Source organism: Eucalyptus grandis, chromosome 1 (genome assembly GCF_016545825.1).
Source record: "Eucalyptus grandis isolate ANBG69807.140 chromosome 1, ASM1654582v1, whole genome shotgun sequence".
Classification (NCBI taxonomy): domain Eukaryota; kingdom Viridiplantae; phylum Streptophyta; class Magnoliopsida; order Myrtales; family Myrtaceae; genus Eucalyptus; species Eucalyptus grandis.
Genome location: NC_052612.1, coordinates 25,123,780 through 25,137,638, shown reverse-complemented (window position 1 = coordinate 25,137,638; position 13,859 = coordinate 25,123,780). Strand labels below are relative to the sequence as shown.

The 13,859-nt window shown below is 39.0% G+C and overlaps 1 protein-coding gene across 1 annotated transcript; it reads left to right on the top strand.

Annotated features, from left to right (window-relative positions):
• Positions 1 to 12,644: 12,644 nt before the first annotated feature.
• On the top strand, positions 12,645 to 12,953 carry LOC108954288. The gene has a single exon (XM_018860080.2). The coding sequence runs from the start codon at positions 12,645 to 12,647 to the stop codon at positions 12,951 to 12,953; it is 309 nt and encodes a 102-aa protein (XP_018715625.2).
• The last annotated feature ends 906 nt before the right edge of the window (positions 12,954 to 13,859 follow it).

Sequence of the window (13,859 nt, the reverse complement as noted above, 5' to 3'; positions counted from 1 at the left end):
CTGACTTGCCGAACAAGTGAGTTTAACTCACTAAACCTCGCAAATACTAAATAACCATCAAGCTGAAGGCCAACTAGCAGAGTAGTCAATCTACATGCCCAAAAGCAATTAAAAGGGACGAATACCAAAATAATTTCACCAAGGAAGCATGCTCATAAAATATCTCCATCATCTAGAACATGTGCACATGCAATTAATTCCTTTACATCGTGCTGATTTTGTGTGAGACATCGCTCAACATGTATATCAATTCCCCGAGACTACAACTACCGTCCACCATTTTTTTGTTGAACAACAAGTAGTTTATAAGTATATCTCATTAAAGCAAAAGAGCAAGACAGATAAATTCGAGAAACTCTAATGAAAAGAGCCGGAAAATTTGCTACCACCTAATACAAAAGTTCCAGTTCCATGACTACGCAATCAAATGAGAGTTGGCATGTGAGAGTTGTTCAGCTAAAGTGAGCAAAGAAATAGTGCCAGGCAAGCATCGCGGAGAATTTACATATCATGTTAGCAAGTAAGCAATTTCTCAGGATACAGAGAAAAGTTTCAATTTACAATACAATAATCACACAAATCATGAAAAAGTTGAGAGCCACAAAATTTGAAACTTCCATTGTAACGAGTGCCCTCCCTAGAAAAACCCTTTGCATATTTTCAGAATGTGCTCTTTGCTTGCTCTTATTCTTTCGCAGAGCTATCTCTCTAACTTCCTCCTCTTCCCCATTTCACCTCCTTTCTCTAAAATATGTCCTACTTAACTTCTCTTCCTCCTTGGTCATAACAGCACAGTGACTTGCCATTGGATGATCTTTCCCAAGGTAGGATGAGGAAGAGAATGCGGAAGATTTAAAGCATGCTTGAATTGAACAAGCAACATATGAGAGGTCCTATTTGTTTCCCTTCAACTCTAACATTTCCCAGGATCTACAAGATGAGCTCATGATATTATAGTTTAGATGATTTCTAACCATAAACCAAGAATAAGAAACAAAGGGTAAAGTTTAGAACCTGGACAAGCTTTACTGTATAGAAAAACCCCTTCCCTCCCTCCCTCCCTCGCTCTAAAAAAGAAAACGTTAGTAATCCATAGACATCAACTATCAAAAAATGATGGAAAACAAATAATACTGCAAACTACAGGACATATAAAAATTTGCCAAAACGGTCTTGAGTAATGAGGAATTCATTTATCTTCATAATTTATCCATATTGACACATCGGTATACACTATTGAACTCTCATTAGGTCAGCTGCTTTTGTTACGTAGACCTCTAACAAGATATAATGAACCCAAAACAATATGGAGAACAACTATTGAACGATAACGCACATTTTCCAATTGTTGATACTATCGATCACTTGAATCCATAAATTCCTAATGGCCACCTAGTTCACCTAGTTGATAGAACAGTGATAAGAAAGAAAATGCATTTGAAACCCAATTATCATAGAGCGACCAAATGCTCTTTGATCAGGTATTAATATGCCCGAGAACAAGAGAAGTTATCCAAATTTTTGCCCAATACATCTCGCATTCTTGATTTTTCTGCATTGTATTTGCTTTATTTTTTGGATATCATAAGATTATGGACACAAGGACACTTGGAGTGACAAAACTTGACACGAAGGGACACTTAAGTGCCAAAAGTTAGGAAAATGACACTTAAGTGTTAAAATCGGAGTAAAAGGGTTAGAAAATTTGGCAAAATGCTGATGTAGCGATTTTTCGGCGAGCCTAGTGCAAAATGACATCATTTTGCTGCTGACGTGGTAAATAATTAATATAAAAATTAATTAAATTAAATTTAAAACCAAATTAAAAGAAAAGGGAATGGAGGAGGAAGATGAATAGTAGGCAGCGGCTGAAGCCCTTGCTGCCACATGTTGTTCATCTTCCTCCTTCCTTCCTTTATTTATTTATAAATTTGGTTTTAAATTTAATTTAATTAATTTTTATATTAAAATTCGAATTGTGCCAAAACATCGTCGTTTTTCTGTTAATTTGCTGAGTCTGCTTTCTGGCGAGCCATGTAAGCAAGAAAAATTAATAAAAAGTTGCCACGTAAGATTTTTGACAGGGTTCACCAAATGTGGCACTCAAGTGTCTATTTTTCAAAAAAAGTGGCACTTAAATGGTATTTTCCTAACTTTTGGCACTTAAAATGTCCCATTGTATCAAGTTTTGGCATTTGGGATGTTCTTTTGCCTAAGATTATGTATATATCTTTGTTTGACTAAATTTATGCATGATTATCCACCTTGCTTGGCATAGAGGATAAAACAGCAAAATAAAATTGGAAAGATCATGAATGATCATTTTCAAAAAAGGTAAAGGGTACCGAATTGGGTGTTTATATCTCTAGCATAATCAAGTCCTTAAATTCAGAACCTTTGGTCTGCAAAAATAATACAGGCTCCCGCATTTTACTTGATCTCTTAATCGACCTACAAAAGATTAGTGGTGACTCTTGAAATAAAGATAAATAATACAATTTGAATGAGCAAATAAGTTAGGATTGGTAGGGTTTGGGAGAGCTTGTGTTGAGTATAAATGCCACCTTACAAGAGGGACCATTCACACATACTTGGCAATCCGTCAAACTCCCTTGGGGTTTCACCTCGAAAGGATCATGATAACCATCCATTTTGCTCCCAGTATGAAGTAGTTCTTGACAGGGCTATTTTGAGAAATCTCTTCCATATCTAAGGCACAAAAGGGTTATAAAGGGTTAAGTGTAGAGTTTAAAAAATAGAAATAAGCACCTTTCATCATTTGGACGTACGTTTCAAAGGGAATCTTCATCTAAGATGCATGTTTATTAACGTGATGTCTTAACTCTCATAAAATTATGAGGATAGTATGCAACATATGATTAGTCTTTTTTATTCTGATATCGTTGATCTAGCATTAATGTGTAATGAACTTTGCTTTGCAATACTAATTGACACTATTGGACTTGCCGATACTCCTTATGCCCCAAACCATACATTTCCATTATTATTATACTTATTGTGACATCCTGATTTTCCGATTCTGTTTTCAATATAATGAGTTGGGCATTTCATCTACGCACTTATAGTTTTTTTTTTCTCTAAGTTGGCCACTCACGAGATAACTAGTATATCAGGTGAAGTCGTTAAGGGATTCTAACGCATCAGACTTGAGAATTCGACCAGGAAATGACTTCTCGACCGAGCTAATCTGCAAGGGTCATTACGGCACAGTTAAAAATCGATTTGAGATCGGAGATATGTCAACTCGACAAAGGCATGTAATTGAGTGTGGGTGATTCCACCTAATTGTACAATTCTTGTCAATCGGCACTAGATCGAACTGTTGTTTTGGTACCCTGTGTCCATATTTGAAATTTCGAGATTTTCACGACAATCGAGAGTCGCCAATGTGTCGAAGATGTACATTGTGACTTAAAAATAATCAACCACAAGTCAAATGCACGAAAATTCCTAAAAGCTATCTAGTAGATTAGGATGCGCTAGAGTTCTGCTAGAATGAAATTAACTGTGAGATTGAAATTGAATTTAGAAATTAGAAGTCCTGTACTATCATAAATCATTTTAGGAACATCGACTCATTTTCAGAAGATTTTTCCGCAAACCAAGTTTTTTGGCGAAAAATCAAAGTATGGTTAACTTGGTTTGAGAAAATTGGTGTTGCGACCAAATTTTTGGGTGCACCACTTAGGGTTTGGCTAATGGATTACTAAGCCTAAACTTAGCTCAGGCTCTCCTAAGCTCATACCAATTCGCGACTTAAGTTCAAGTTTTTAACATGCAATTGATTTTCAATTAGGAGTCCCCACTAATCTATTTTTGATGGGTCGATTAGAAACCCAAGTAAAGTAATGGGGGTTTTACTTTACTCATACGAACCAGAGATTTTATGAATTCGGGGACTTGATTACGCTAGATTTCTCTAATGCCCTTTTGGTACATTTCTCTTTTATTTTGAAAAATGTTTTTTTGCAAGTAGTTTGGATTGATTTTAGGTTTATTTTCCTAACATGTGAGGTGATCATGCGGGTGCGCAATCCACCAATTTAACACCCAAGAAAACAATGAATAGATTGCAAAAATTACCTCAAAGCAACGAAAGCATTTGCAGTGTTAAATTAAAATCCAGATCAACAATCCTAGATATGGTTTCTAATTAACATGCAATTTCTTTTTTTTTTTTCACTTTTTTAATGAAAATTATGCAATATGCAATGCAATTTCTAATTAAATGGACCTAATAACAATCTCTAAATGACGTGCATTTCATGAATCTAATCCTATATGACATGCAAATGACATTTCTTTATTTTTTCTTAAAAAGAATGCAATCTATCCTAGGGATTGAAACTAATTTATCTTAAGACATTTTTGTATTTTTCATGGAATTCGGAATTAGGTAAAATGTGAAAATTATCTAACTAGATTAAGATTCTATTCAATTTGCATTAGGAATTCGGTTAAGCCAAATCCTAATTTAAACTAAAATATTATCTTAATCCAAGTAATCCTAAAATGCAATCTATCTAATATCTAAATTTATAATGAATTAAGGAAAATATTACTTAGAATTAAACTAAGTGCAATTTTACCCTAATATGCAATGACGTACAAAAAGATGCCCTAACACTGCATGATGATTTTTTGTGTTTTTATTAATTTCGAAATTAAAATTTCACATGCAATTCAAATAATGATAAAACTAACATCCTAAATGAATGTGCTTTCTTTTTTGGTTTTCTTTTCCATGATTCAAAAATAAAATTACTATTCTAAATATGCAAGATAATAATAAAACAAACCTAATCCTAATTCAACATTTTTTGGATTTTCTTATTTAAAAATTCGAAATAAGATTGCAATTCTAACCCTAAGACTAGGAACATTCTAAAACAAACTTAACCCTAATTCGATTTTATTTTTTATTTTTTCCTCTTATGAAAATAAAATTGATCCGAACACCATGACATCAAATCAAGCAAGACAATGTTGATATCCAAAAATTGGCGAACCATATCTCGTGCATGAGATCGGGTTGACCAATTTTAAAATTAAATCGCGAATCGAATCTCGGGCTTGAGATTGGATTGTCGATTTTTGCAAGGGATTGCGAGTCGGATTTCGGGTGTGAAAATCGGACTGACAACCCCTAATTTAAGGGGCACTTTCATGTTGGAATATCAATAATATATTTAGGAACAATTTTACTAAAAAAAAAGCTATAGAAGAAACTAAAAGAAAACGATAAATAAATAAATAAAAAGACTACCTAATCCTTTTTTTTCTCTTTTTTTTTTGGTTCTTTTTTCCTTTTTCCCAAAAGTGGGCTTGCTTGTGCGGCTGGTAACTGGCTCCAATGAAGGGCGGCGAATCGGAGGTTTGGCAGGGGGAAACTCCGGCGAGGGTGGCAATGGGTAGAGGCAGGTCGCAGGGCTTCTGCTCCGAGCAACAAGGCATTGAGATCAGGGCCGTAGATCGTTGGTCCTCGGGGCAATCGAGCTTGAATAGAGTAGCGTCGGGTCGGAAGGCTCGAGCAGTAGGGCGGTAGTAGTGCGCAGTAGAGCAATGCAGCGAGCTCACGGGTACAGAGGTGTGGCGACGTCCGTTGCTGCAGAGGTGCGGATCGGTAGCACTCCGGCGTGGTGGCGAGCGAGCAGGAGGTCGCGGGTCATAGTGGGCTGCAAAAGAGGGCATATTGGCTTGGCGATAAGACTGATTTGGGGCTTCAGTGGCGTCGCGATTTTGGGGCACGGGCAGTACTCAGAGTGGGGCACACGGTCGGCACGGCTGGGTTGTGGTGCGGTAGGGCGGTAGCTCTGTCGGACTAGTGCAGAGGCAGATCGGCGCTAAGCAATCGCGGACAACTGGCGGAGCGGCGATGACCGGCGGTTCAACTGCTGGTGGTGGGTGGAGACGTGGTAGGCATGACAACGAGCAGAATAGGAGCCGCAGCAACGTCGTAAGGGGAACAGGGAGTGGCCGGCACGGCGCGAGACTACCCACGCAAAGAAGACGGCACTGTTCTTGTTGTTTTCTTTTTATTTTTTCTTTTCTTGCTGATTGACATCTTCTCATGGTCTCCTTTCTCTGCTCACCTTTACTTTTTTTGCAAAAACTTCACTTTTCTTTTTTCACTTTTGACCTTTTCTCTTCTTTCCTTTCGACGAAGAGAAACCTAGAAAAAGCCCTCACCCCTTTTCTTTACCGTACACGGCCCTTTTATAAGCAAAAAAAAAAAAAAAGTGATATTGGTGGGATATTTCGAAGATTTCTATAACCTCTTGATCACAAAAATCTTTTTATTCTCCTTATCTCCTAAATATTTTATACTGATTTTTAAAGATAAAATCATAACCCGGTTTTCTTAAATTCCAAAAATCCTCATTTCAAATCTTAATTTCAGAAAATAGGCTTGGGCCAACTTGTACTCTTCATGGGCTTAGTTCGACCTGTTAATTTAAAACTCAAAACCACTAATTCGACCCATCCGCCACCAGTCCAGTAAACAAGTGTAAAAAATGCAAATTAAAAACAAATGCACCTAAATCTATATGTTATGCAATTAATATTTTTTCAGGGATTAAATTAACCCCTAATTTTTAATCTGATAAATGACTATATGGGTTGCCAAAATTTAGGTGTCAACAGCTGCCCCTCTTTGAAGGTGAGCACGTAGAGGTTGCCTTCAAAGACAAATTGAGACCTAAATTTAGGTGTCAACAATTAGTAAGCCCGTTTTTGGTCATACTTTTGGGATCCAAGATGGTTCTATGGTCAAGGAAAAAGGTAGATGTAAGTGTGGTTACATTGGATGAATTTATGAGCTTCAATTTGGATTGATTGGTTTAGAAATTGAATGAAATTGAATCAATTTGATGTACAAAGTCACAAAATTCGTATGCCATGGGGGGGAGGGACATTTTGCACCCATTACCAAGCTTGTTGAGGAAGATTGAAGAGAGAGAATGGCTGATGTCATAGGCTATCATGGTGGGGGCAAGAGAGAGGAGATTTGGACAAGTGTTGAGCTCTAATGAGCCCAAGGGGAGCCCCCTCTTCAGTAGACCATCTTCTCCCTCATTTTGTGGCTTTCTCCATTGTTGAGGAAGGAGAACAGCTCAACAAAAACAGAGGAGACAACCAGCAAGCCAGCTGAGCAGCCCCTTACTGTCCAAGTTGCTCGCATGCCCGCAAGGCCTTCGAACTGCCGCCCGTGAGCCAGCTTGCATCCGCCTCTATCCCGCGCGTCTCTAACCCTCCAACACCGCTATCCATCGCTGTCCCTGGTTGCCAGCCATCGTCGGAGCTAGCCAAGGCCACCAGAGCCACTGCCTGAACTCGCTTGGACCATTTCTGCCCCTCCTTGCTATTTCCAAGCCAAACTAGTAACCGGTTCCATCTTCTCAAGCCAAGATTAGTAGCCAAAGGCAGCAAGGCCGTGAAACCTTCAAGGCCTGTTTTAGGTGTCTTCCGGACCTCGCTTGGTGTCGTCATGGGCTAGTTTATCCCTCGCCTTTGCGTCCTTGTCGTAGTGAACTCATCGGCATGCAAATCCCGTGAGTTTATCCACTAAACCTTGCTTAGGAGCTTAATTATGCTTAATGGTTGTTTAAATTTGCTTAAGAATGGATTAGTGATAATCTAGATTGGTTAGATTAGCCTTAGAATTGTTTAGTATTAATCAAATTAGTGAGATTAGCACCATTGAAGTTGGTTTAGTCGAATCCAGTGAACTGTCTACAGTTTGGATCTCTGGACCCTCATCGTTTGCTATTTTTGTGGATCAAAATTGGTTGCGAATTTGAGGTCAATTCCTACTTGAGAAATGTTTTAAAAATCTTCAACTACAACATATATTTTTCTCAAGATTTTTAGGGATTTAAAAGAATGAGATATCAGCTCCCTTATTTGCAAACAGAACCTCAGCTTTTCGCTGGAACTTGTGACATTTTGGGATTCAAGAGATTTTTATTAACTCTTAAGGTTCTAATTTCAAACTTTTTTTTTTTCCACAAAAGTTATTTGTCACATCTTCTAGTTTAAAATAATCCAATTTCATATCAAATGGACAAATTTTCGATCTTGAACCAAACTGATTTTGAAAAATAGATTTTCTAGAAATAGACCCAGTTTTGGTACTAGATTGAATGATTTATTAAGCTATATCTAGAAAGATCTGGGTTAAGGTGTCTGCATGAAAAATGTTTGTCTATGTGTCATTTTCAACATATTCAAATTTGGGAATTTTTCGAATTCGTTTTATTAGATTTTTGGATTTAAATTCAGAGACGTGCGAGTGGACCGTTATGCCAGTTAGGACAGATTATAGTTTTATGATGGTTCTCGATGCTTTATTTGCTGGAAATTGCACTTTTGGTGTTGTGGTTGCTTTGTGATATGCTTAGGTGTTATGTGTGATGAGGCGCGGATGGTTATGTCACGATTGTGATTTATTGTTATTTCTTTGCGTAGCAACTATTAAATGAGGGTGAGATGTGTGGGGTTGAGTAAATTGATTGGTTGCTAACAGGTAGAGGACTAAGTGTGCACAATAGCAAAACATCGTATGAGCCACTTCTAGTACCTTGTACCATTGCTTATTGAAATCAAGAACTAAGTGCTACATAACAGCTTGACTTCATGGGAGTCAACTCTAGTAACTTGAGTTATTGTCTATTGTAATCAATAACTAAATGCTACACGATAGCTTGATTTCGTGGGAGCCACCTCTAGTAACTTGAGTTATTGTCTATTGTAATGAAGAACTAAGTGCTACATGATAACTTGACTTCATGGGAGCCACCTCTAGTAATTTGAGATATTACTTATTGTAATCAAGAACTAAGTACTGCATGATATTGAAACTTCGTGACTAGGGGCACCTTTAGAACCTTGAGTATTGACTATAGAATTTGAATATTGAAAGTGAATATCATGTGTGGATTGAACTATTGATATGATTTACCCGTGCCTAATTGTGGGACGAAATTGTGTGACATGGAATGTGATGCGTCATAATGATTTGGCCTTCTAATCGGGACTCTTGTGAATTGATTAATTGATTGAATAAGATTGGATGAGACATTACAAATGCTCGAGTGTTGCTATTGCACTTAGGTGATGTATGAATCGTGCTAACATGCAGGAGGGAACTGAGGCGATGTAAGTTCTTTGTTCAAATTGTGTGGTTGTATGACTAGAGCGCCATTAGGTATATTTTCTTCCTAATAAGGGTTTAGGGGTGTACTTGTTGAGACATTGTCTCACTGGCCTTGTGGAGTTGTAAAGGTGAAGCTTGAAGGATTGGAGATCGTGTCCGACTTGTAAGTCATAGAACGGTTCTTTTTTAAGAGCCGATATTTTGTAGACTTTTTGTTGTAGACCTCTGTTTGTAATCTCTGTTGGTTTATGAAAATGTTTGGTTGCGAAATTGCTTCCTGCTTTCCTATCTTGTATTTTATTGCCAGGGGTTTTATATTACGCTTCCGCATGTGCAATTAAAATGAATGGGTCGGCAACGAGTGCCTAGGAATGTTGCATATCTGATTGACCACAATGGGATGTGTGCGTGCTCGGGGTTCGGGCTGTGACATCCTCGTTTAGTGGTATCAGAGTAGGTTTGTGTTAGAGTGATAAGGTGCGATGGTTTATGGGATATTTAGTAGAAAAGGTTTTTAATATGCTGATACATGTGGTTGATAACTGATTGATAGCTTATTTGTGTAATCACTCAAATTCTAACCTAATGTTGGAATTGGAATACAGGTGTTTGTATAGAGCCTATAGCATGAGTGACCAGGAGCAGAGGACTCCTAGGAAGAGGGCCGTAGGCCCTGCGACTCAGGGTAGGACGCCGACAAGAGTCGATACCCAAGGTGCTTAGAGTAGAGCGCATACTGAGGCCAGCGCGAGTGGTGTAGCACCGCCTCCAGTCTATGCAGGGGTAGTAGCCCCTGAGGATCTAAGGTTTGCTGGGATCATGCAGATGCTAGAGTTGATGGGGAACATAATGGATTAACAGGCCGTCGCTTTAGCCGCCGCTACTGCAGCTAATGCCGCTAATGCTACTGTTGCCACTGCTGCTGCACCTACCGTTGCACCTACTGCCACACTGGTTGTCGAACCTGTAGTCGCACCTGTTGAAGTTCCACCTGGGAACGTGACTGTTAGGAGGCCTATGCATAAGTTGGTTGAACAATTCCTAAAGTTAAATCCATCGAAGTTCACTGGGGTAGGAGGCCTCGAAGTTGCAGCTCTTTGGCTTTTGCACTACTAATGTGCACTGAAACAGAGAAGGTTGTCCTTGCAGCCTACCGGTTAGAAGGTAACACTGTACTTGGTGGCAAGCCACTAGAGACACGGTATTCCCTGAAAGGCGTAGTTCTAAAGTGGAATGTCTTTCTCGAGGTTTTCAACGACAAGTACTTTTCTGATACTGCCAGAGAAATGAAGATGGCAGAATTCCAGCATCTTCGCCAATGTACCATGATCGTAGAGCAGTATGAAGTGAAGTTCACAAAACTATCGCGGTATGCCCCCGAATTGGTCGAGAATCCGATGAATCGAGTTAAGAGGTTCAGAGATGGGCTCAGATCGGAATTGAGGAGTTCGCTGATACTACTTGACTTGAGGAATTACAATGACCTGTACAAACGGGTCCAGATGATCGAGAGAGATCGGAATGAACGAGCCGCCGCATTTGGGTTGTGGTTTGGTTCTAACAGAGATAGTAATCGGTTCGGGAAGAAGCCGGTGTTTGAAGGAAGATATTCCATTTTGCCCAACAAAAAAAATGGGATCAGAAAGTCAATGCCCAACTCAAACGACGTGTGTCATTTCTGTAGGAAAAGACATGGTTCAGTTCCATGTCATCTCATAACAAGAGCCTATTTTAAATGTGGCCAACAAGGCCACTAATTTAAGGATTGTCAGTGTAGGCAAATGAGAACACAACAACTACTACCGTCGCCACCGATGGGATAAGACAAAGGGAAGGCACTGCAGGTAGAATGCCACTAGGATGACAAAGAGGACAAGAATGAATTGACCATGCACCGACCAGGAGAAAGAATATATTTGGGTAATTTTATTAGAGTGGCGTAGAGGAATTTTGGTTAAGCATGTAGAACTTCAATTGGTTGTAATAAAATCGTGGAAAGGAGAATTGCTGAGTAGAGTTGTACTTGACAATTTTGCATATGTATAACTTTGATGTCATATATGAAAAGGTTTGGCTCAATGAGCTTTTTGTTGTAATGAATGGTTGTCGTAAGGTAATACATTTTGACCCGTTGATGGATGAAAGTTCTAAATTTATCAGAAGTCGAGGAGGACCCTCGATCCCTTTTATCTCATTGCTTGAGGCAACCGGTTTGCTAGATGGGGGTTGCCAAGATCATTTGATGACTGTAATGGATACGACAGTTGATGAGCCGAAGGTGGATAACATAGTCATGGTACGGAAGTTTTGTGAGGTGTTCCTGAAGAATAACCCGATCTGCCCCAGAAAGAAAGATCGAGTTCGTGACTGAGTTGGCCCCTAGGATGGAGCCACCCTCTAAGGCCCCTTACCAAATGGCGTTGTCAAGTGGAGGAACTAAAGGTCACATATGTTTTGACTAGGAAATTATTGGTTGCGCAGATGTATTCAAGGAATGGATTCTACTCGAAGGAACTAGAGATTTGGTTAACAAATTTGAGGTAGGCCACATTTTAAGTCTTATGGCTATCCTCAGAATTGAGCTAGATGCTCAGATTTGAATCAAGACACTTCAATTGACAGATCCAGACATTCAGAAAATCTTGCAGGAGGATGCCGATAAGAGAAGTTGATTTTTAGATTTCTGAAGACGAAACACTAAAGTCCCGATGATGATTGTGTGTACCTGACGAGGTAGCACTCAAGAGGAGATTTTTTCAGAAGCTTATCGTAGCAGTTACAACATTCATTGTAGCAGTTCAACATTCATCATAGCAATATGAAGGTGTATCAAAATTTGAGTCAACACTATTGGTGGTCCAGTATGAGGATGGACATCACCAATCATGTCGCTAAGTGTCAGACGTGTCCACGAGTGAAGGCACATCTTTATCAGCCGAGAGGATTTTTTTTTTTTGCAACCTCTTGAAATTCCCGAGTGGAAAAAAAGGGAACATATCACGATGGACCTTGTGACGAGCTTGTCAAGGAACTAGAGAGGTAATAATTCCAAATGGGATAGTGGTTAACAGATGGATGAAGCCGACTCACCTCAGTGTAGTACAAAAAGATCTCGATTTGAATAGGTATACAGAAGTGTATGTGTGTTAGATAGTTCGTCTACATGGAGTGCCAGTGATGAATTTATATCAGATCTAGACTCAAGGATTCCTAGTTTTAGCAGGACAGTCAGATGGTTCCTTTTGAAGCAGGACAGAGCAGAGTATACATAACTTAAGTTTGTTGAGATGAGGTCAAAGAAAGAAAGATCACAGGCTCAGAGTTAGTCCAGCAGTCGGTGGATGCAGTTGCAATTATCATAAACAGATTAAAGATGGCTCAGAGCCGCTAGAAAAGTTTTATCGTTGAGCATCGGAGGTACCTAGAGTTCCAAATTAGTGTTTACATCTTTCTGAAAGTGTCACCAATGAGGGATACCTTCCGCTTCAGCAAGGAGGGAAAACTGAAACTGAGGTACATAGGTTCCTTTGAGATTTTTGAGAGAATCGGGACTCTAGTGTATCGTCTTGCATTACCGCTAAAGTTGGCGCAAGTGTATGACGTCTTTCATGTGTCGATGTTGATGAAGTATGAGCCTAACTTGACCCATATGCTTAATTTTGAGGAATTGAACGTGGATGACAGAGTGCCATATGTGGAAAGTCCGGTTCAGATTGTGGATCACAAGGAACAGGTTTTGCACACCAAGACCAACCCGTTGGTTGAAGTGGTCTAGCAATACCACAGCACTAAAGAAGCAACATGGGAAAGTGAAGAATCGATGAGACGACTATATCCCCACCTTTTTGCTTAAGATTTCTAATTGTTTAAATTTCAGGACGAAATTTTTATAAGAGGGGAAGAGTTGTGACATCCTGTTTTTCCAATTCCGTTTTCAATAGAATGAGTCGGGCATTTCATCTACGCGCTTATAGTTCTTTTCTATGAGTTGGCCACTCACGAGATAACTAGTTTATCAGGTGAAGCCGTTAAAGGATTCTAACGCATCAGACTTGAGAATTCGATCAGGAAACGACTTCTCTACCGAGCTATTCTACAAGGGTTATTACGGCACAATTAAAAATCGATTTGAGATCAGAGATAGATCGACTTAACAAAGTCATGTGATTGAGTGTAGGTAATTCCACCCAATTGCACAATTCTTGTCGATCAGCATTAGACCGATTCTTTTGCCGTTTTGGTACCTTGTGTCCACATTTGAAATCTCGAGATTTTTATGACAATCGAGAGTCATTAATGTATCGAAGATGTACATTGTGGCTTGAAAATAATCAACCACAGATCAAATGCACGAAAATTCTTAAAAGCTACCCGGTAAATTAGAATGCGCTAGAGCTGCACCGGAATGAAATTAATCATGAGATTGAAACCGAATTCAGAAATTGGAAGTCTTGTAGTGTCACAAATCATTTTAGGAATGTCGACTCATCTTCAGAAGATTTTTCCGCAAACCGAGTTTTTCGGCAAAAAATCAAAGTATGGTTAATTTCGTTCGGGAAAATTGGTAGTCTCGTTTTTTGTCGCACTTTTGGGATCCAAGATCGTTCTATGGTCAAGGAAAAATGTGGATTTAAGTGTGGTTACATTGGATGAATTTATGAGCTTTCAATTTGGATTGATT